This window comes from Pipistrellus hanaki, assembly GCF_964339955.1.
Source record: "Pipistrellus hanaki genome assembly, chromosome: 7".
NCBI lineage: Eukaryota > Metazoa > Chordata > Mammalia > Chiroptera > Vespertilionidae > Pipistrellus > Pipistrellus hanaki.
In genome coordinates this window covers 16860523-16885927 of record NC_140509.1, presented here as the reverse complement: position 1 = coordinate 16885927, position 25405 = coordinate 16860523, and the positions used below count along the sequence as shown (strand labels likewise).

General features: G+C 36.1%; 2 protein-coding genes across 2 annotated transcripts in view; one reads left to right on the top strand and one right to left on the bottom strand.

Moving 5' to 3' along the window:
* Window positions 1-6444, top strand: part of OPN5 (opsin 5) — a gene marked incomplete at both ends in the record, with an annotated part of 73062 nt that extends 66618 nt beyond the window's left edge. Inside the window, one exon of the mRNA XM_084890465.1 lies at window positions 6253-6444. Coding sequence (XP_084746591.1) covers window positions 6253-6444 — 192 coding nt within the window. The remainder of the gene's footprint in view (window positions 1-6252) is intronic.
* Window positions 6445-20367: 13923 nt separating this feature from the next.
* The window catches only part of PTCHD4 (patched domain containing 4), a gene marked incomplete at its 5' end in the record, with an annotated part of 157391 nt that continues 152353 nt past the window's right edge, over window positions 20368-25405 (bottom strand). Inside the window, 1 exon segment of the mRNA XM_084889794.1 lies at window positions 20368-23023. Within this exon segment, the coding sequence (XP_084745920.1) occupies window positions 21390-23023 (1634 nt within the window). The 3' untranslated portion in view covers window positions 20368-21389.

Here is a 25405-nt window from a genome sequence, read left to right as displayed (position 1 = left end):
ATTTCATATCTTAAACTCAAAATCAAGCACAAACATCTGACATATTTCAGTTGTTTCAATTTGTAAGCCAGAGTGGTAGAAGCAGACCATCTATGGACATTTAAACATGAGCGTTGTCCAGGCGGCCTCTCATTGTATCTTCCCTAGGAAGTGTTATGCTAGAAATTATATACCAAGTGAGAGCCTGGAATAAAGACCCCAGGGATTACTGGAGAAGGAAGGTTCTCAGAAGTTACTTAATTTTATAGCAGGCACCCCAAATTTTAAATCGAGTCAAACATAAAAAAAAATCTGATTTAGTTTCTATAATAATACTTATCTCCTTGCTTCATCAATAATTTAAGTAAGTTAAAGTAGTGTATTGAAAGGAAGTTGGATCAGTTTAGCTTACCTCAGCTTCAAGATTCAACTGGCTAAAAATATATATAAATAGCTATTTCAGCTGAGAACAAAGCAGAAATGGAAACATTAATGGAAATAAAAGTTATTGCATCAACTATCATGCCAAGAAACAATGATCTACAAAACTTAGAGGAAACTTTACAGATGCTGAAACCTATGTGGTACAATTAATAAACTATTTTCTGCCACAAGTAGTGCAATGCTGCTTCCCCAACATAAATTACATTATTTGGGAGAAAATCTAACATGGATAACCTAAGGCATGCAACCAAAAGCAATGACATTTGGACAAGGAACAAGGCTCACTCCATTAGCCGTCTAAGTCAGAATTTCTGTGGCTGAAATTAAATAATAAATTTGCTGACATTAAAGAATCAAAAAAGAAGTTCAATACAAAAAAAATGTAGAAGATGAGAAACTATGAGCAAAAGGGAAAACGATAACACAAATATCACAATTGTACAGAAAATGCTTTCTGTATTTCTTCCGGAATTGATGAATTTGAACTATGAAATGTCTCCTTAATTTTTATAGCCATTAAGAGGACTAGATAATTATCTTACAGAACCTGTTATTTAATTATCAGCATCTGTGTTTGAGACTAATTAATGAATCATTCATATGAGCTTGGAAACAGCAGGTAGAATACCAATAAATGATTCATTTCCTGGGTTGAAGACAATGTTCCTGAGCATCAGATGATATATTTTACTTATGCTTGTGTCTGGCTGTCTCTGGGTGCTTGTGTACATAGTTCTAAAATTCCAGCTGAAAATGGCTTGGTACCTCATCTTTGAGCTTCTTAGCTGAGCAGAAAAAGTAGCATAGCAATTGCATGATAATCTTTCATCTTCTCAACCATATCCCCTTTTTGTCTTCACATTGACAAGCTAGAATAGGAACACAGTTCCTGCCGTGTCAAAGAAAACCATGGCTTTTGTTAAAATTCAAGCTTCTGATAAAATGTTGAGGAAAATGAAAGGCTAGATGTTAGTATTACCTGGCAAGGAATTCATAGGCAAGACATTTTCAAACTTATTAGTAAGTCTACCTTGAATTATTTATTGGACAATGACATACATCAAATGGCTTCAACTTTGTAAATGAAACACTTGGAACTCTCAAGGTCCTTCTGAAATTGTTTTATAGTTTGCTCTTATGCCCCCCTTCCCTCCATTCCCTCTCCCCCAAATATTTATTTCATGCTTCCTGTATGCCTGGCACTATTCAAAGGTACTTGGGTTACAGTATTTTATAGACTAACAACAATAAAAAAATAACTACCCTCATAGAGCTTTCAATCTAATGGGGACAAACAGACAATAAACAAAGACCATATAGCAAGCAGGCAAGGAAGCCGACTGTATTTTTAAATGGTTATGAAGGGCTCTCTAATGACATAATATTTAAATAGAACCAAAATAAAATGTGAAGAATACCTATGGGTATATGGGGAAGAGGTACATTCAGGGTGGTGAGAATAGCAAGCACAAAGACCTATGGAAGTGGGGGTAGGGAGAGGGGATATGCTTCGTTCAGAGAGGACTTAGTGGGTGGAGGACACAGATTGGGTAGGGCTTCCCTCTATCATACCTCTTGCACCACAATCAACAATTTTGGAGAACTGGATCCTTTGCTTAAGCAGATCCATTGCATCTTCAAGGCCTGATGGAAGTAGCATTTCTTTTATACTGGGTTCCCCTTTAATGCCAGCCAATGGGCTCTGATACCCAGATTATCTTAATTCCAAGGTCTGAACCATGCAAGTTATCATCAACCATTTTCTGTGTTTTATCACTCATGATTATTTTCCCTTTTAACATCTTCAAATAAATCTCAAGCAACTTAAAAGTAAAAATCACATACATATTTTCTCTCTCCCTTATCATATATAAAACTGAGCTGAGGTAATAAATGAAAGAAATACATAAAATTGTAATAATTAATAAAAAGAGAAATCCACAACACAAAACAAGAAATTCAAAGAATTTTGAGGACATGAAAACAGAAACAAAAAACAGGTTGGAACTCAGTTGATAAGAAATTTCTTCTGATTTGTCTGATTTATGTCACTGTCAATCCTAATATAGAGTTTATATCTATATATTTATAGATTCCTTACTTCCCTGCAGAAAGCAGGGCCCGTTTTTCTTCTTTATCACATTATTTACTACCCATTCTCCTTACTGTCTGCCTTCATTTATGGTTTTTTCCTCTCAATTTTTATCTCCAGTTTTCCAGGGTACTATTACTTAGCAGGGTCAGGGCTACTAATAGAGCAGAGCGGTATAAATATACCAGAGAGGAAAACTACACACTTTGGGGGTATGGCTGGTTCCTTATACCATTTTACTTTCATAGGTAAAATCTTTTTAGGTAACTTCTAACATTCCAAGGGTAAAAATACAGTAAACCAATAGATTATTTGAACCATGTGCTAAAGATTCACCTACGTAAGCAGGGTAATTAAGTCAGGTATTAACAGGGGTGATAAAACACTTTATAAAAATTAATTATTTCTTGTTAGGTAAGATCTTTATAATTTTTAGACTTGAAAACCCTTTAGATACATTTTGATGAGTTCTTTTTCGAAGATAGTAGGGTCTAACAGAAGAATAAAGTTTGATGTATCTCATGCTAAATTGAACAAAAAAGAAAATAAGGTGCTACTTGATGCCTCTCAAACCATTATTTTAGTGAAAAATTTTATGTCCATCTTCGTGCAGTGCTTGAGATCTCACAATCCGCCCAATGCTAAAGGACAAACTGGATAGGCCCTTTGGAACCTAGCACTAAGAAAAAACAAGATTTTTCTCCTCCACCCACATATGAACTCCTTTTCCCTAAATTAGTCATGATTTTTCCTTCCTTTAGCCATCCCTTTGAATATGCCTTAGTCATTGACACACTAAGTAAAAGTGAGTGGAGGTGGCAGCAAGTCAGGAAATGACTCCTTTATGCTGATATTCTCTCATTAAACAATTTTCCGCGCGCGCGCGCGTGCGTGTGTGTGTGTGTGTGTGTGTGTGTGTGTGTGTGCATGTGTGTGTGTGTGTGTTTCTTATCTGTGCCTCAGTTCTTGCCTGAGTCAGTTCTACTTCTCAGTATTTCTTCCCTTGAGTCATATTATAAGCTTTGGAAGTTGCTTAGATTTGATGTTACTAACTTGTTTTAGGGCATGATAACAAGCAAAAAGATATATACGGTCATGGTTTTATTTTCTGCATTGTTAATACTCAATTGCTGCCTGTCCTTCCCATCCTTTCTTATCATTTTGTCCAAAACATAACTAGCACTAATTGATATGCATTTCCAACAAACATAATTAACAGAATAACTGTTATTTATTATGGCAAACAAATATTAGCATAAATTTGGACAACATTTAGACTAGGTTAACAGCAGGCAAATTGCTCTTGCCAATGTTTTGTAACACAACAGTTTCAGTTATAATAGTCACTTTCATATTTTTGTGAGACATTAAGATGTTATTTGATCATTGCTTTGTCCCTAGCACAGCACTTGGTCCAAGTGGTACACTGTAAGTACTTAATAAATGTTTGCTGGAGGGTTAGTAAATGAATGATATGGCTGGTTCATTATGACACTTTACTTCCATAGTTTCCAGTTGTTGAAAAATTTCTTCCAACCAAAAATTATTCTCTATCATTGTCAACGTAAAGTTCCAGCCTCCTATTATTAAAAAACAAAAATCAAACAAAATAAGTGCTCTAAGTATTTAAATAAAATACATAAAGAAAAACTATTGACACATTTGGTAAGAGATCTTTGTCTTGCGTTGGCATTTTGAGTGTGACTCTAAGTTTCAATAAATTCTTTGTCGTATCTTATCTGTATAGGTAAGGTGGCCTTTTGGGGATCTAGTAATGGTAGACTTTTAAAAAAGAATTATAGATTTGTTAATTATTGCTTTTCCTACACTATGGCTTAAAAAAGTATCCCTACTCTGGTGTACATCACAATTCAATAGCTCTGATATTGAGACCAAAAATCTGCGTACAGCCATTTTCAACACACTACGTATTCTGTTTTTGTTGATAGACTTTTTCTTAAAGAAAAAGTTATAAAGTTATCAGAGAAATAATCTTACTCAAATGTTTTATTTATGACCAAAATTTCCCAATTATCTTAGAATGCTGTAGCATTTTTCAAACGGATGAAAAATAAAATACCAACCCCCTTTTTTCTACACCATTTTGACATTTCTTTCTTCAGATTTTACTCTTTTTGATCTATTTCAACTCGGTTTCCATTTATTTACTTCCAATTTTCTGAATTTCTACTATAACCAAAGGGCAAAATCAGACTCTCAATCAAGTTACACATGCTGATGAGTCATTTTCCCTCAAGTATATAGTTTTCTGTAAGAACATAAATCACTTGATTATCTAGAAAGCAGCAATATTAGAAAATAAGAACTAATTTCTATACAGGCTTGTTCAGACTGTTTATCTTAGAAATTTAATAAATGGCCAAAACCGGTTTGGCTCAGTGGATAGAGCGTCGGCCTGCGGACTGAAAGGTCCGGGGTTAGATTCCAGTCAAGGGCATGTACCTTGGTTGCGGGCACATCCCCGGTAGGGGGTGTGCAGGGGGCAACTGATCGATGATTCTCTCTCACCGATGTTTCTAACTCTCTATCCCTCTCTCTTCCTCTCTATAAAAAAAAAATCAATAAAATATTAAAAAAAAGAAATTTAATAAATGTTTATCTGCACACCAGTATTAGAGATGAACCTCTCTAATATGACATTTCCTAAAGATTGCTCCACATAGCATGAGTTCTTTAATATGCCCTGTGAGCATAGGTTCCCATGATCAAATACATGGAAAGTGGAATTTTCTTTCTACCTCACTTGGAAATTAGTTGTACCCATCTAGGCTAATTTGAGGAGGAGGCCAGTATTGAAGCCATTTGGAGTTTAAGTAGTTCCTCTTAATGAGACAGGAAGAAATATATCTTCAAATGGATTGTACTTAATACTTTCATTTTAGAATTAATGTTTGCCAATATCCTTTGTATGTTTTACCTGATACTAATGATGGTCCCACATGCAGAGGCAGATAAATATTTTGAGGGGCCTGAAGCCTATAGAGTTTTGGAGTCCATTTGTAAGAAAATAACCATTTTGCAGATGTTGTATAAACCTATGGCAATATGAGCATACTACCTTGGAAGTACTCAAGTAAGCAAAGGGCCCTGAAACTTAGGTCCCACTAGTTACATGCTGACTCTGTATCACCCCCCTTGAAAAATAATATTATATATATGTTATCACTTAACATGATAATATAATATTGTTTCAGTTTCATCCCTTCTGTTCCCTCTTCCCACATGACACACCCTACAGTCTTAGAGTTGACAGATATAGCAAATAAAAATATAGGATATCCCATTAAATTTGAATTTCAAATAATTGTTTTTTAGTATGTCCCAAATGTTGCATGGGACATATTATACTAAAAACAAATTTAAAAAAACACACAAAACTATTCATTGTTTATCTGAAATTCAAGCTTAACTGATGACCTGTATTTAACTGGAAACCAATGTGTTCTAGTCATAGATGAGTTACTATCTCTCTGCTCTCCCCAACCATCAAAAAAAATTCTATATCAGGACTTCTCTGAAAATGATATATTCTTTCATATTCCTTGCCTTGATTCAATGTTTCCTAAATTTTCTTCATGAGAAGATTCTCTTGGGGGTCTTGCTACAAAGGTAGATTCCTAAGGCTCACTCCTCTTGAATTTAACAAGCTTTCCTGGTGAGTTTATGAACAGGTGAACTTGGTAAACATGACTTGAATTCCGTTTTCATTTCTTCAGCCTGAAGTGTCCTTGTGTACTTTGATCCAGCCTTTCAAGTCTCCTGAGGAGAAGCTGTCCCTCACCATCATCCCCTCGCCTGGACAGATTCAATCCAACCACCTTCAGAATGTTCAGCCGTTCACAGGCTTCTACTGCAGCAGTTTGCACAGTGGAAGTGTGCTTCCTCAGACCAGCAGCATTAGCACCTGAGGACTTGCTAGCAATCTAAATTTTCAGGCCTCATTCCAGACCTACTGAATCAGCAACTCTGGAGGCAGGACCTAGCGATCCTTGTTTTCACAAGCCTTCCAGGTGATTTTGGTGCACACTCAAGTTGGAGAATAAATCACTTCAATTAATAGCCCTTACTCTTGCTCTAGTTATGTGCAGCTGTCTCACCTTTGCTTTGCTGGTCTAAATTATCTGAGTGGTAGCAGCTGCACCAGGTTTTTATTTTATTTGTTGTTGTTTTTTGCATTCATTCTCAGTTCCTGGCACTTATAGGATGTTTAAAAGTGTTTGTTGAGCCAAAATTGGTTTGGCTCAGTGGATAGAGCATCGGCCTGCGGACTGAAAGGTCTCAGGTTCGATTTCGGTCAAGGGCATGTACCTAGGTTGCGGGCACATCCCCAGTGGGGGGTGTGCAAGAGGCAGCTGACCGATGATTCTCTCTCATTGATGTTTCTAACTCTCTCTTCCTCTCTGTAAAAAAATCAATAAAATATATTTAAAAAAATAAAAATGTTTGTTGAATGAAAGATTTGGTGAGGAAATAAGTGAGCGAATAATTATGGAGTTTTTGCAGTAAGTTATCTAGTGAAAGCTGTGACCCATCAGGTACACCACAGAGTTAGTGCACGACCGAGCTGCTCTGACGTCCTATGGTGTGACATCAGAGCTCCAAAGTTTAAACATTTTTAAATTTTCTCAAGATGCCACTTCCTACTGCTTTCCTTCTACATTCATTTTTGTTCAATAAAACTGTACACTACAAAGAGTTCATATGGATTATTATCTCTGGTCATTTTAATGCTAATGTTAAAAAGCATCCTATATAATTAAAGCCTAATATGCAAATTGACTGACCAGTGGAATGACCAGTTGCTATGGCACAGACCACCAGGGGGAAGACACTCAATGCAGGAGCTACCCCCAGCCCACAGGCCCCAGGCCAGCCAAGGTGGCAAATGGAAGCAACTGGCTTCAGTGGCAGCAGGGTGTGGGACCGGCCAGCCGGCCAAGGCAGGTGCCAGCATGAGCCCCTTGATGGCCCTGCCAGTGGCCCCACAGATCAGCCCTGATTGCCAGCCAGGCCTAGGGACCCTACACATGCATGAATTTTGTGCACCAGGTCTCTAGTATATCTATTAAAGTGAGGTGTTTGAAGGACAATTATTCCCTAGGAACAGTATTAAATTAGAGACAGGCCATCCTCTAAATTATGCAACTGCTATATGTAAGGATATATTGTAAAAAATTACATTCTACATACATATCCAAAATTAACCAATGTTGATTGTTAAAAATAACATCTTATCTTTATGATAGAGTAGAAGTATTTGACTTACACAAAAGTTTTAGAGAAGATGATTAAAAACCAGCTCTCTAATCGGGGGAAAAATGGTGATCTTATTCCTAAGTATAAGTCATCTGAAAAGTTAATTTCCATAAAATGCAAACAAATTTCAAGAATTATTTTTCTAGTTGTATTGATGTTTCCATCTGTAGATTAATCTAGATATTGTGAATTATTTAGGCATAATACATATGATACAGATAATATTATATACTTGAACAATTTAACCTGGAGAAAAGCACAAAAGATCAGATGTACCTATCAGTTTTCCTAAAACTTTGTTTCCTCTAGGACTCATTCTTTTTTACTCTACTGAAATAATGTCAATAAGATGAATCAATTAAACCAGTTTTCCCCCCCAAGCTAGATATATGGAGAAACAAATCAACCATTCTATAAAGAGTAATTCCCTGATATTTTGTGGTAACAACGGGTACTTTTGAATATCAAAACGGTAGGAATATAAATTTTAAGATATGTTTTAGAGTATTAGAGCAAATAGATCATTTAAATTGTTATTGTAATATCTTATTAAACCAACTAACATATTTAATTGCTATTCTGCTGCTTTGGGCACTAGAAAATTCTTGGACATCTAGGCTATAGCTGAACATAGATTTTTGTGCTATACTATGATTGCATTCATTTCTTCCTTTTTATTTTCACTGCCTCAACTTTATTTCATGCCATTATCATTATTATCCTTCTAACATATTTTTGGTCCAAGTTTTTCATCTCCAATTCATTTTATATTTATATCACTGCAGACTAATATTTCTTCTAAATCCTGACACTAATAACAATGTTTTCAAAAGGTCATTTCAAAAGTTTATCCAAACAATTGTGAATTCTTCAGTATGACACTCATGGGATCCTATACCAAACTTTTTTTGCTTCTACAAAATTCAACTTCTTTACTGGAAACAGGCACTCAAGCAACATTTGAGCTCATTGATTCAGGAACACATTCTGTGCTTTTGTTTCTTTAAGATTTTGCTAATGCTGTTCACATCACATGGGATGCTGAGACCAAAACTAACCTCACCTTAAGTGCTCTTAAATACAATGTATTTCTATTTCTACAAGAAATAATCTCTCTAGGTACGCCCTTTGGGACTTTACAAGTTCTTGTTTCCCACAGATACCTTTGTATTATGACTTTTATTTATTTATTTATTTATTTATTTATTTATTTAATATATTTTATTGATATTTTTACAGAGAGGATGAAGGGAGAGAGACAGAGAGCTAGAAGTGTCGATGAGAGAGAAACATCGACCAGTTGCCTCGTGCACACCCCCTACCGGGGATGTGCCCGCAACCAATGTACATGCCCTTGACCGGAATCAAACCTGGGACCTTTCAGTCCGCAGACCGACGCTCTACCACTGAGCCAAACCGGTTTCGGCTGTATTATGACTTTTAAATCTTCACTCAACATAAGGGCTCTATCAGTATTTATTAGATTGAATTTGTTCACTCTGTGGTCTAAACCACTGGCTTTGAAATTTGACTCCACATTGACCTCAATAGGGGAACTTACAAAAACACTGAGACCTGAGTCCCACTGGTGGAGACACTAATTTAAATGTCCTGGCAAGAATTCTGGGTATTGAGACTTTAACAATCTTCGTAGGTCATTCGGATATGCAGCACATTTTGAGGACCGAAGTCTCTGCTAACTCTAGAATTACTCTAATGTCTTTTAGAGTTGTGTGTGAGCCACAGACTCCTATGGCTATTTGACTGGTGGATGTATGTCCATTCAACTCTGTGAATACATATCTCTTGGAAGCTCTAAAACGTGGCTTCCCCACACAACTCCAACTTTATCTTTAACTGTGAGCAACATTATTAAGAAATGCTTACCTCAGTCTTAAAGATTAAAATATATTCTTCCAAACTTCCTTATAATCCTGCTTGCTGGTTTTGGGGAGCACTGATTATTACTATAATTAAGACTCTAATTATAAAAAAGAAAAGGTCAATATATAAATCAATTCATTTAAAGCTATGTACATTTTTTATATCCTGCTATGACCTCCAAAAAAAGTAAAAGTGGCTCTTAAATATATGACTTAAAATAGTTTTGAGCATTTTAACTAGAACATTGTCTTAAATTTCGCATTTAGAAAAGAGCATAGAGAAAAATCTATGTACTTATTTTCATCACATATAACTTGCATTTCTGTACAGACACCATTCCTATTGATTTATGATGAAAAGAAGATGTGCTGCACCATAAGATATAGTACTTGCTCACAATGTTTTCTTAATAATCTATAAAGTAAGAATAACAATACCTACCCTTTTAGGCAGGTATTATTTGAATCACTGCCAAAACTAATAATATTAACTGAGGTGATTAGTCTGAGCATACTAATTTTAGTTGTTTTTCTGTAAGGCTTGGATCCCAATTTATCCATGTCAGTCTCTCACTCTTGTATGTTGAGAGACACCAGGTGTGTATGTGGTGACCAGATGGCCATAGGCATCTATGGCAGAATATGATGACATTCCACTAACAAAAGAAGCAAACTCATGCCCTAAAATGGCTCTTGCAAATGTTATATTCTAAGCAATTAAGATTAAAACGTAAGTGTTGTTGCTGAATTTTTGGGTCCTTTGCTTTAACAGATAAAACACAGAAAGAGGGCGGTGGTGTTTATATTGTGTAGACCTTTCACTGCGCTCATGCCCAAGAATATATCTCAGAACAAGCTTCCTCTTCATGATCTCACTTCCAAATCCAAACAGTTCCCCATACTTAGTGATCCTTTCTTTACAATATTTCACCTTTAGTCACTCTCCTTTGAGTTCCAAGGATCTCATATTTAATAGTTTTCATCTTGGACAACCTGCTTTCCAGTCTGTATGTTCTTATATATTCCACTTTCTTCCAAACTATGGTGCTCATGCCCTCATCTCTGTCTAATAGAATCTTATCCAAGTTTCCATGCTGACCATTTCACGATGCCTTCCTGGAACATCCCAGCCAGAAGTTTTCTCAGCAGATCACAGGTGCCTCAAGGTCAAGAGTTTTGAACACTGGTATTTTCTCTGAACCTAGCACCAATATTGGTGCTCCTAAGGATTTGCAGAATAAATGAGCATACTCCCAAGCAATATAGAGCTGCTCCAGGAACCCACCCTGCTCCTAAAACACACTGAATTTCTGGTATTACTTTTTTAAAGGGTTAATAGCTAACACACTTTTGTAGATTTAGATATGTCAACATTTTTGATCCCTTCCCATGTGCTTGTTTAAAATAAACAAACAAATAAGCTAACAAACAGAAACCAAATACAAATTTTAGAAATTTAGTTAAGCTGTTTATTTTACTCTTCAAATGTTTCCCATTTGTGGTTTTGGTTTTCCTTATTGACCTTTTTTTTTTTTTTTTTTTTTTTTCATCCTATCCTTTGGTATTTTTTTTCAAGTTAAGTCACATTCCCCTTTATTTCACTATCAAGATGTGTATAGCTATAGTCTCTAGTATTTCAACTTATTGGAAAGGTTAGTTAGTTTCAAAATACCTAAAATTTATCCTTTATATGGGGCCCTATTTCTGTGTAACTAGTCATCAAGAAGAATTTCAGAAAATAAAATAAGAAAAAACAACAAAAACATCCACATTTAGGGCTTCACAGATTCAGATTATTAAACAACTCACTTCTCATTAGGTCACAGGCAGACAAGTCAGAGGCAGGAGAATTCTTGCATTTATTTCTTCACTGAATAAATAATTAGCAACTGTCTGCTAAGCGGACGGGTCAATAAGATAAACTGCCTGGCATGTCAGTTGTCATTATTAAAAGCAGCAGGGAATTTCAGCTTGGTGCACATATACATAACAGTGAGTAATTATTTTCCCAAACTTTAGTGCTTGCAAATCCAGTTTAATTTTCTAATTTCTTATTTCATGCCTTTCTAGCCATGCTCATTCTTACCTAAAGGAAAAACATGTTTTAATTACTCTAAGGATAATTATTTTATAAATGGGGAAAAAATGAACATATCTAAACAAAAACCAAAACAAAATAGATTAATTATTAAGTTATCAAATTTAGACAGGAAAATGGCTATTAAGTAAATCTAAATATTTCCACACAAAATTCTGGGCATTGTTGTTTAAAAAATATGGAAAAGAATATAAAATGGAATGTTATTAGGCAGAGTTCTCTATGCATTGCAAATTATGTCAATGACTGCAATGACAAAAGCTCCTACAGTGAATTGTGGGTTATTAAATAGTTTCAATATAATTTTGGCATCAGGTGCACTTAAATCCTGCGAAAGTTGGTTATGTATACGTTGTAATGCCACCATATCATTAATATGAATAGTGGACTTGGGTATTCATAGATTTAACATTCTTGGTTTTAATATTTAGAAATGGTAATTAAGCTCATGCATAATTTTACCTAGCCATGGAACTGCCTCAGGTGCAGACGGAGGGATGTGCTTTATGAATAAGCCTGTGTACTGCTTGAGAGTCACCAGACTATTAGTGTCTCATCTCTGCAACTCTCACAGGGGGAAAAAATTGTTGGTTAAAGCACTTTTCTAGTTAATATTCCTACAGTTATACAATGTAATGCAGTGAGAAGCTTCAAGTACATATTTTTTTAATTTTTTGAACTGATTATAAATGTCTGTAGATTTGAAGTTAGTACAATTATTATGGATCCTAAAGGACCATCTAAATATTTCAGTAACACTGTAGTAGTAACTTATGTTATAAAGATATTTGTAAACTTAGAAATTCATAAAAATATGTCTCAGGAATGCCAAGTTATTTTGAATTTTCCTTAACCATGTAGGAATAATTGATATCTATCGTCATGGTACTAATTTTAATGCAATTCAATAAAGGACTAGAGAAATATAGATTATTATGTTACATTGTGAGGTCATTTTTTAGAAGTTTAAAAGAATCCCTAAAGGAGAGGAGGCCCAAATTTCCATTGATGTTAGATGAAGGAGTCATATATCATGACATTCTGTGGAACATTAACAATAAGAAGGAGAGCCTCAGCTGGTGTGGCTCCTTTGGATGAGTATCATCTCTTGCACCATAAGGCTACCAAATTGATTTCCTGTGAGGGCACATGCTCAGATTATGGGTTTGATCCCCTGTCAGTGTGCCTGCAGCAAGCAACTGATCAATGTTTCACTCTCTCTCCTTCTCCTTTCCTCTTCCTCTAAAGTCAATTAAAACATGTATAAAAAGAGAGTACAGTGAATGAATGGGCAGTCCAGCTTTGGATAGTGATTTAGGAAAAAAATTGGTAAAGTCAACTAACCCTAGAAAATACAGAGTAAACACCTGTATCATCTATCACTATTTGCATATTTAACTATTCCCTATTGTGACTAATGGAACTAGATTTTTGTTGTTGTTGTTGTTGTTGTTGTTAAAATAAGATGACAATAGTCAGAAATGCTGTAAATAACTTTGCCTAGTGGCCTTATAGTGAATATAATCGAGATGATACTTTTCCAAGTTAGATATGGCTTTATTGTTCTTTTTCTTAAGGTTTCTACCTTTAGGCTTCAGTTCATAGATTTCTTAAAATAGAATAATCCTGAAAAATTTAACTAAAATTATAATACCCAAGGGAGAAAAATAAAAATGAAACACAGAAATATTTGAGTCCTCTTGATTAAGTTATGAAATGAATATAATTGTTCAAGGTATCTTTACATGTGCAAACCTATGAGGAATAATTTGTTATTTATTTTTATTATAGTTAGAAAAACCTGGTTTATAAATTGTTTCTTCACTTTTAGAGAATGGAGGAAAATTTTGAAAATGAACCAACTACAGGCAATTTTGAGATTTTTGAGGGGCTCATATGAGATATTTGAGCGGCTCATTTGCTTCTTAGAGAGTAGGAGTTCCCTACTTTGAAGATATTTTGGGGTAAAAAAATAACACATACTATTTTTTATATTGACATTTTTTTTCAAAATTTTGTTAAGCTTTCCTTAATAAGTATCTTTAGTTTTAGAGCCCAAAATAGTTACAAAGCAGAGAGCTTTAAATGGCTTTTTAGTTTATTTGCACTATTTTAGGAGAGATAAGTGACGCTGTTTTCATGAATGAAATATAAGAACCAAATATTAAAAAAATAGTGTTCTTAAAGTTTCATCTGAAAGTGATGGTTTGCTATTGGACTATATTGATAAGACACTGGAGTCCCATAGTTTCATATTTTTTGTCATTCTTCTTTGTTAGAGAAATTACCATTTTACTTAGCCAGGATTAAGTATTAGCAGGTTTTTGTTTTGGAAAAGAAATGAACGTGCTCAACTTTTACTTTCATTCTTACAACTTGTCTATGTATGGGACAAGAGAGTTTCATCCTAGTAATTTTCATCTCACTGATTCTAAAGTTTCCAACAGTGACCTGTGCTTAAGAACTCCAATTTAGCCCAAAGTAATAGTAATGACATCAAATAGAAAAGAACAGCTAAGCAAAATGCCAAACACTGGTAACTTTGTTTCTTTCTTTTTGCTTAGGATAAGCAAGTAGATGGAATTTTCCCTCCATAAATAAGAAGTTCACTTGGAATTTAAGGAAGATATTTACATATTTACAGATATTTTGAATATTGTGCACCTCACTCAGTAGCCTCAAAGTCAATATCAGGTTAATTCTCCTGAACCAAGCATTGTGCTCTGGGATGTCTGTAGAGACAATCAAACAACTGTCCTGAGAGATTGCATATTAAAAAATGTCATATTAACCAGAATGCCCAAATAAGACTGCACATATGGGTATTTCTTTTACATTTAGACTGGTCTCAATTTACAAAGTGAAAGAGCATGAAGGAGAGGTGATAAATTATATTGCTTTGTGGCTTTAATATATTGCCATTTAATCAAAAGTTGCATGCCATTTGACTTTAAATACTCTTAGGAGGAGGTAGCTAAGAGAGATCTCTGCCCTTTACAATCTGTGACAGATTTTCTACTGAAGAGCAAAAAAGCCTATTGCTGAAAAATATGCATAACTAACAAGAAAGTCTAACAAAATTGTTACTTTAACCCTGCCAAGCTTTGGAATATTTGCATTGATGAATATTAGCATAATTTTTCAGTACCCAGCACTTTTATGTTTGAGATGGAAAGATGCCTGAATTTCTTCATTGTACCTCAGAATAGATGCTGCATACTGCTGCAGGACTTGCAGGAATATGATAGTTTGGTCTTTTTCCAGCTCTTTTACTGTGGCTACCAATAGCCAGCCAACCAACCAAATGGAGTAATGGAAGCTATTTCCACTTCCCGGGCAAGATCCTCTTGGCCAACCTACATTAGATAACTTAAATGCTTCCCAGAACACACTGAAGACTACCTGTGCCAAAATCCAAGGTGATACATTACACACAACTGGAAAATAACACAAAATAATGTCCATTTTTCTTTTACACATGACAGTCTACCTCAGTTACTCTTAGGGAATTCTTTGGTGAATTATTTGCCAAGTTCTCTTTTCTCCACTGGTTTCTCAGTGGCCATTGGTAATATGGTTGCTCTAATAACCATGAAAAGAGAGGGAAACGAGACCTTTCTGTTCCTCTGTCTTGCCATGTCATTAGCCATGTAGAAAACTAAGAACACAGCTAAAAATGTCTCCTAAAATCCCATTTCAGATAAGTACAAACATGTGACATGAAGCAGGGCCCACAAATACCAAATAGACGTTCTTACCCCCCTGTTTCTAAAGTTTCTTTCTGTTTTTTTAGACTTCTTAACTAGCTTGACTAATGTGACCTTTCTTAGGAAAAACTTTAACTGGTAAAGACAGTAATAGGGACTGACTTCTATAATTCACAAAAATGAAAACTTAGCAATGATTTTTACAAATATTTAATTCTCTTAGGAAAAAATTTAACTGGGAAAAATAATAGGGACTGACTTTCTATAATTTATAAAAGTGCAAATTTAGCAATGATTTTTACAAATACTATATTAAAATTATGTACCTTATAATGGGTCTTAGTTTAGGGTATAATCCCATTTAATTATGACAACATCGTTACAGGTGCAAAAGAGATATGATGTTATCTGTAGGCTAGTCATCTGTATTAGTCTATGATTAAAAAAACCCTATATATTTCTCTCTTTGAATTGTTTTTCATTTTGTAAAAAAGCAAGTGACTCTTCTATCATCAATAGACAGGTCTTCATTAAGTATAGAGAAAACATAAAAACATATTAATTATGTCCCTAGTATGTACAAAATCAGATCAATGCCAATAGCCATCCCTGGGAATGAATAATGTTTATCTGGGAGCTTGCTTGAATTGTCTTTTCAAGGAGTATCCCAGTAGCCCATTTTCACCCATAAAGTGATCTATGGCTCATACTTGCTGGTTCATGCTTGGAAATTCAGGAGCACTTTCTCTGTAAATATCAGGTTATGAATTTGACAAATGAGAAGAAAATATTCAAGTGGGATATATTTGCATATAATCAATTTGCTAGCAGTTAAAAAATCTACAGTTTTGATACACCATGCAATTCTCTGTCCTGTATCCTAAACTGTAAAATATATGGCATTTATCCCACCTGTTCCATCGCACTTACTTACAGATATCCTAATGTCTAAGCATGTGGGCTCATTTCTCAACATCTTTTTAATCTTATTCCAAATATTGCCTGAACTAACCCTACGAAACTTCAAACACAGAACATTGTCTCTTGCCTTCTACCTAAAATGATGGTGACTCAAATCTTGGCCATTTAGCTTAGAAATCAATGTAATTTATTACTGTTATAACTATACATAGAACTGTTCCTGCTGGACCAGATGCAAAGAGGCTTTGTTGCTTCCATTATGATTTTTCTCCTTTCATTTGGGTAAATATATTTGTAGTCATGATTTCGGAGATAAACCAGTAAAAAAAAAAATAGCTCATTTTTCCTCTACACAATATATTGTCAGATCATTGCTTACAAAGGGTTGGTATAAATGCCTGCACCACAGTAATGATGCTGAGTTTTATATATAGATTCAAGATGGGGAGATTTCAAGGGGCATGGCAATTCAGCTATAGATGGGTTTGGAATCAATGTCATAAAATTGGTCACAAAGTTTTTTTTATGACACAGAAAGAGCAAAATGTCTTTTTCCTTTCCTTTCTTCTTTTTTCTTTTTTTTCTTTTTAAAGGAATATAAGTGCTTCTAGATCTCTTTTGAAATAAATTACAGTTTTCAGGTTCACATTTGAAAGAATTATTAATGCCATTTGCAAACACCAACAAAATAGACTGAACAGAGAGATCCCTCTAGGAAGAGATTAAGGAAATCATTGAATTCTCCAATCAATAGGAGATACCATCTAAATTCCAGTTTCAAGGTATTGTATTCTCCGGATCACCATTAGATGAGCAAACACGGGACATTAAAGGATGGTAAGTACTGACTGACACAGAATCTGGAAGCCAGATTTAGCCTCTAGGATTTTCCAGAAGACATTCTAGAAGAGGTTGCTGCCACTGACACCCAAAGGCAATTGTTCTTTTTGGGAAAGAACTTTATATGGAATTTAGGCCCTAGGGCCAAAACCTACAAGGCATTTATTACTAGGTGATATGATAAGTTTAATAAAAGTTGAAATAACCATGAAAATAGTGTCTTTAAAAATCTATGTACTATTAGTAACAATGCATGCATAGTGCCAGGCATTCATTAACTATTTGGTCATAAAAATATGTGACTGTAGTTATGGTATTTACAGCCAATGTATAAAAATACATCTAATTCTGAATGGCAATGGTTAATCTCTATCTCTAGCCACAAGCCTAGAAAGTTAGCTTATTATGTGAAGGTGTAATGGGTAATTACAAAATGGACAAAGCTCTCACCCTCTTGAATTCAACATTCAAGAATGGCTATTATAGCATCATAGGAGCTTCCTTTGTCACAATTCTTCTAAGCTCACAAGGTAAATCCAAAAATTCTGTGGGAATAAACAGGAATTAAATGGGAAAGGGACACTCATATGATTCAACCACAGTGGAGAATAATTCTTTCATAGAATATTCATGCACAACTTTCAAAGAGGTTCACAGTTCCTGAAAGAATTAATTGGATGACCTTTAAGTACACCCTTCATTTAGAAAAAAGCAGTAAGATTGAAGTTAGCATATGATTACCTTTAAGTAAAATAGGTTAAGAATTTAACTTGTAGCCAAATCTCTTTCTACAATTTAAATGAGTACCTCTTTGAAGCTTTATTAACCATTGAGAGTAGGCTCTTATGGGTTCTCCAATTTAAATATAAATTCTGATGGAAGAAAACAAATTTACATTCAGTTTAAATTGAGAAAAGCTGTGGTTTTTACAAACTTGAAACCTCTCACTTTAAGAAAAACACGTGTTCCAACAAAATAAAATATTCTACATATCTGAGGCATTTCCTGAAGATTTCTTCTCTTCTAGGAGTTGATTGGCCATCTTCTAGCAGTAGATAAGTTCCTTATTTGAACACCATCATTATTTCACAAGTGGACAAAGAACAGGAGAAAATTTGAAAAACCGGGGAGAGTTGCACATAAGTTATTGAAAAAGGCAGAGGTTGGGTGTTAATCTGCAAATCATGATCTCATATTTTAGAATGTATTTTGGCATTCAGTAAATGGAATTCTTAGAAACATCTGTTCCAGAGTGAGGTTGGGAGGTTATATGATGCTGTTAGAGTCTCCCTGGACTTAACTTACTGTCTGGGGCTGCGTTAGGCCATTTGAGTGGTATATTAACTCTTCCAGAACAAGAAATTCCATTTCAGTGATTTATTGCTACAGTACACTAAAAGTGCCATAGTATCCTGGAAAAGAAAATGTCCTTCTAAAATTCCACACCTCTAGTCACTTGAACAATGATAAATTCATATTTATCTTAGTATCTTTAATCCTTGAAGATATAACCCCCAAAAGAACTATTTTTCCTCTTCCAAATAGACACTACACAAATGATATTGGAAATATCAATGGTTTGGCAATATATGCCACTATCCCCATATGCATTTGGCTACTGTCATGCTCGATTCTTTCTTTATGTATCATCCTGCACCATTCTGTGCATGTGCAATTGTAGGTAATTAAGGAAAAAGTAGGCAAGCTTTTTAAAAATTGGTAAGTGCTTGGGAGAATGGCATGACCTGGAAAGAAGTAGAGTGATATGATAATTAATGGATTTCCTCAGGTGATTACCTCTTATCTTTTGAAAGAGATGTAAAGAAGGGTAAAACAAATCTTCACAAATAATGAGTAAACTGTAAAAGAAGAATCGTGCCCTCCACCCACCACCCCCCACTCAAAAACCACACCCAATTCTTCAGAAATTTCTGTTTCAGATATGAGATCATGATCTGCATGTCTACTAGTGCCAAACACCAGTTCATTCTAGCAGAACAGTTCAGGAGGTAAAAGGCTAGGGTTATCTGTGACATGACTTTACATATAATGCAAGAACAATAACCCTATGTTTATGGCAATTATTTTCCATACTTGATCTATTGATATTGTGACCAGATGAACACAATTGAAAAGATATACATAATTTCTAACAGGAACTCAATTGCATCAAGGTAGGACAAATCAAACTCCATTTAATAAAATAAAGTTTGGCTAAATTTTTTATTTTATTTTAGAAACAGTTCTCCTTTCCCTTAATTTGTGGTAAACTCTTTGTTTGTAAAAGGTACACTGTTTTGTTACTTCATTCATTCATCCATAAAGTTTATTTCCAAAGACTACCTCTACTATCTCTCTTTTCTGAACTTAATTCAGTCCAGGAGATTGAATTTTTCTCTTTTTTCCCCCTTAGGTTTAATATTTGAGATTCAATTAAAATATACAACCAAAGTTAGTGGGAAACAGTTGCTCTTTTCCAGGTAAAAGAGTTTACTAACGGATTTTATAATCGTTGGGTATTTGTTCAGTCCTACCTGAAAATTAACTTACTCGACTACTTGGCAAAGGAAAAGGCATTTTCTAGTAATTTCCTGTGACAGGACGCACACACTAATCCAAGTAAGCATCCAACAGACTTAGTCTATCTGCTGGGGAGTAGTTCTAAACTTTAGCTTTTAAGCTTTTTTGAGAGAGGATTTGGTCGCCTTTACAATTACTTGCCACCCGTGGGAAGCTACAATCACCCTAGAAGGTGGGCCTACCAAGGAGCACTCTTCAGGTAACATGAACAATGATATGGCAAGAAGCTACAAAATAGTAGTTGCAGTGACCACCACGATAGTGATTGTGGTTTGCGTTAATGTTTCAAATATCAATTCAAGGAACATAAGAGACTTTATAGGATTAGAATATTTTCAATACACTGAGAAGCAGTAGATGGTGCATGAGGAATGATGATGACCCATTTATTCCATATTATTCTACTAGCTTCCTAGTTATGCCTCCTTTCTTACGTAGTAATTTTCTCTCTTCCATGGCAATATATTTTTACCATCTAAAATGAGAACACTTTAACTATTGCACCCCCCCCTCTCTCTCTCTCTCTCACACACACACACACACACACACACACACACACACACTAACTAGTGCAGGCTTATACACACATGTATAGACAGTACATATAAAAATGCTCATTTGCAACGGTTGAGCTCTCTGAAAGCAGCCAAATCAACCTCCTTAATTACAGAGAACCATTAAAAGCCAATAAAAAATGTCAACTATTTAGTTTTAACATGAGATTTTAAACCTTGTCCATGTGGCCACTAATTCATATGCCCTTTGTGTTTTTGTTTGTTTGTTTGTTTGTTTTTGTTTTTTTTACTAAGTCTTCCAAAGCAAGAATCTCAAAGACTGACAATATGATATATAGAATCTAATAGAGTCATCTCTGATCATTTTGCTTAACACAGTTGAATAATACTCTTGCTGCTGAAACACTGGAGTTGATTTCGAATGGCCATGAAGGCTCCTTATTTGGCTAAGGCTGATTTGAATTTCTAGAGAAAGGCCAGCCTATCTGCAAATGGACATCTCTCCCCCCACACACACACATAAATGCCAATGTACAGTAAAGACACACATATATGTACACAGAAAATGGATCAGGAAGTCCTTTGGTTTAGACGGGATTAAATATGTACTTCCCAAGTGCATAGGTTTCCTTTGACCAACCTGTTCAAAAACCAAATATGAAAAGTGCCATGGCAGTTTTGACATTTTCTATGTCTTTTCCCCTATTTGGAGGCCCTTTCCCTCTCTTCTCCCCTCTCCAGCTCTCCTAAGCATTTTAATTGAAAGCAGTTGGTTCTTTTGCACTTTTAATACTTCTTTGACCCATCCATTTCTTGGAAGAGCTCTAAGATCACATCCAGAAGCATCTTTAGTGGAGAACAAGGTTTCCCCTTCTTTGATTCCCTCTTTCCCCCAAGAAGTGGACGCCTTGACGTGTCATGAGGAATTCACTCTTGATCTGACTTGCCTTGTTACCCCTGGCCAGCCCAAGCAGCTGAGGTCTGAGCTTTACTCGCCCTGCATCATTGTGCAATACTGGAAAAGAAAAAAAAAATAATCCATTAGTGACACCTTCAAACTGTGGTGACATGATCAGGGTTCTCTTGAATTTCTATGCATTCAATCTCCTCTCTCTCCTTGCGCTTGGCACGTTTCTTTTTCTTATGGTGCTTTTTGGAAGGGGGGAAGAAGGTTAGGAACACAGGTAAGATAACAAAACAGTGCAGAAGTGTGCAACCCCCAGTGAGCAGCAAGCATTTGAACAGTGTGAAGGTCAGGTTCGAAGGCACAAATAGGAGGGGGACCAACCCAATAAGAAAACAAGTAATATTTTGCAAAATGGCTGTCCCATGCTCTTGCAGGGAGATTTTTATACATTGCGTTCGGGTGTGCTCGGTTGCTAGTACAAATGTGTAAAGCAGTGGTGCACAGTGGTCAATGGCGAAATTTAAAGTGTAGATAAGGCACAAGATAGAAATGCAATCCATGTCGACGTTCCATAATGTCATTAAGCCCAGGACCCCCAGCTCAATTGAGGTGACGCTGAGAATCAGCCAGAAGTTTCCCAGAGGGTGGATCACTAGGAAAAAAGTCAGGATTAACACCAGGAGAACACCAAAGCCTGCGATCAGGACAGGCACTGTGACCGACAAGCCATACTGGTCCATAAACACAAAGGAGGGGTTGAACACGATGAATCGGATGCTCTTGGAAAGGGACAGGGGCCTCAGCTTTTCCAGCACTTCTATGACTTCCTTCTGCTTGTCTCTGCTCGTCCTGGCCACCAGGTACAAGCGAGAAGCAATGATGTTGCTCTCATCCCCTGCCTTGGAGAAGATGATGTCATTGCGAAAGTGCTGGAATTCAGGCTTTTTGAGAAATGAGCTCTGCAGGACGCTGATGAAGTCGCTCTTGTTACTGGCGCTGATGTTGCTAACTTTCAGGAACTGGTAGTACTGCTCTACCCAGGACATGGCAGTGAACCCACTGCAGAGTCTCCGCAGGTCCTCCTGGACGCTGCTGTTCCAATACTGGAGGGGCTCGTAGATGTAGAAGCCTATCACAGGGCTGTAGTTGCTGAAATATTTCTGCTGGACCATGGCGTAGGAAACACTCGGGGAATCACTGGCCAGCAGGTTGATGGTGTTGGCTCTGTCGCTGATCTGCAGGCACCCCATGAAGGAGAAGGAGGAGTAAATGAGATAGAGGATGACCACAAAGGGCTTCACGTAGATGTTGGTAATCCACTCGTTGTAATGCTCACGGAGGAAATGCTGAACGAAGTGGTGCTGGTAGGGGTTCGTCTCATGATGGGATGTCTGCTGGTGCCCGTCACTCATCACGGTCTGGAACCACACGGGCTTGCGGTCCAGGTACTCCGCAGAAGGGATTTTACAGCAAAAGATGCTGTGGTAGCGGTTTTGCTCTAGCTGGCCCGCGAAGACCAGACAGGAGCCAAAGAAAGAAAAGATGTAGAAGTAGTTTAACAGAATGGAGACACACATGTTCTGACAGAAGACCTTGACAGCCTCTAGGTTTGTGAACGGGCTGGCGCCCATGCCAAAGGTAATGAGGTACAAGGAGCTGGTCATGGTATAGGTGACCATCACGTCAGAATAGGCATCTGCTACCCTGTCTTTGAAGGGCAGGTTTTCTCTGGTTCTCCGCCATCCAGACAGAAGCTCAAATACTCCTTTAGTTCCATGACCTAATTTAAGAAAAGAAGAAACAGAATAATTTTTGTTTTATTTTTTTTCCTCCTACATGAATTCAAATGAATTCCTGATAGGAAAACAGTACTTTATACTCTATTCCTCCTATCAGGATCTCAAAATTTGAGTTATATAGCAGGACACATTTGCTCCATGTTCCCACTTTAGGAAAGTCCAGATTTATTGGATAGAAAAAATGAAGTATTTATTATCCATTCTATTAATTTGACAAGTTGTAATATAATGTGGCATTATCTGCACACACATTGTCTCCTTAAATGGACTATAAATTGTCAAGAGCAGGGGCTGTTAGTCCTTCAACACCAACTCAGAGCTTGATCAACTGATGTGTTGACTGATAGTTCCTAACCTCCATTTCAGGCTGATTTACATTCTGATTTAGGAAATCAGAAGATGATTTTAAACACTTAAAAATGGCTTTAGATTGATTTTTACAATGTTAATAATCTGCTTGGTGGCCAAATGGCTTAGAAACTGATCCTATAGATTTGATTTACACTGGATGTGAGTTAAAAAAACAAAAACCTGCCAAGTCATGTAAAAGATAAGACAAGACTATCACAAAGCAAGACCGGCAGAGCAAGAGATCACAGCTAGCATTTCCTCTTGGCTCCTCAGAGAACCTTATTCACAGAGATGCAAACTGACTAAACGTTTGACTGCCTCATTCAAGTACATAGAAAATGCTTATTTTTATAGCCAGCTTCTTTGCACATTTTGATAAGAGTAAATGGACAAAAAATTATTCAAAAATACTACTTGAACACCTACTATGTGTCTGAAGCTCATAGATACTGAGATGTTTTATTTCAGGAACTTGACAGCTCTTAGGATACCACCATTTGCTTCTTTCTTACAAAATCAGTAACTGTAAAGGTATCATACTTTATCTGCAGTTTCTCTTTTGTTTTTCACTTGCCTGAATTAGCTCTGTCAATGATCAGCCAATCGATAACTGTCTGCCTGAATGGAAATCTTCATAGATTAGTATTGCCCTTGTAGCCACAGCAGCACTACAGACAAACCTTTTCTATGCCTGGACCGAAGCTGTGCTAGATAAAAATGTAGCATAAAGGTACCAAATGAACGAGTTTAAGAAAACCTGGAAAGTGGACTTTGTGTGGCACCTAGGGAGTAGAGTTCTGGGTTACAGACCCAGTTTACTTAGCAGTGCTTTAACAGACATACTATCATGGCCTAGGTCTCACTATAATCATTGATTTTGTGTTGTTCATAGAGTTTGCTAACTGGCCTACATAATTCCTTTTCTTCCTTGTCACTTTTATTTGGGACTACAATGTGCACAATTAAAAACTTTATTTCTCAGCCAACCTTTCAACTAGGGGTGGTTCATGTGACATATTCCTGGACAATGTGATGTAAGAAGAAGTCATTTAAGGATGCTTATTAGAAAACCAGACGGAACTTTGTTCCAAATGACATCATGGAGCCACCAACAAGAGTCTTAGCCTATCTTCCTTAAAGAAAATCAAATCTCCATTTGTCTAAAAGGAGTGGTTATATGCAAGTAAACTACTCCTAACCAACTAAGTTTTGTAAGCGAGTTAACACCTACCCAAACTTCTTTTATGGGGACCTAGGAATTCTTGCTTTATAGTTAGACCATGGAATTTACAGGTTTAAGTGTATATAATGCTGATCTTTGATTTTAAAGATACATTGGTCCACCTATTCTGGGAGTTACTATTAACTATTGTTATTGCACTGGAGTTATTATTTCAAATAAAAACCTATTTATTATTCTCCAAAGTTTTCTCTTCTGAGTTTCCAGTCAGGAAAGATCCTTTAAGCAAACAACTAGAAAGGATTCTGAGAGCAATCTCATTTGGGTAACTACCCCAAAACTCAAAAATATTTATTCCCAAAGACATATGCATTATTCATCGCAACATTATTCACAGTGGTCAAGACCTGGAGACACCAAAGTGTCCTTCAATAGAAGACTGGATTTAAAATATATGGTACATATATACCATGGAATACTACTCAGCCATCAGAAAAGATGAAATACTGCCACTTGCAACAACATGGAGGGACCTTGAGATTATTATGCAAAGCAAAATAAATCAGTCAGAAATACCTAAGAACCATACAATTTCACTCATATGTGGAATATAAAACTGAAACTCACAGACACAGACAACAGTGTGGTGGTTACCAGAGAGAAGGGGGTGGGGAGTAACAAAGAGTAAAGGGAGCCAAATACGTGGTGACAGAAGATGATTTGACTTTGGGTGGTGGGCATATAATGCCATGTGTCCTGGAGATGTAGACTTGAAACCTATATGGTCCTATTAACCAATGTCACCCCAAATAATGTAATAAAAAATTACTAA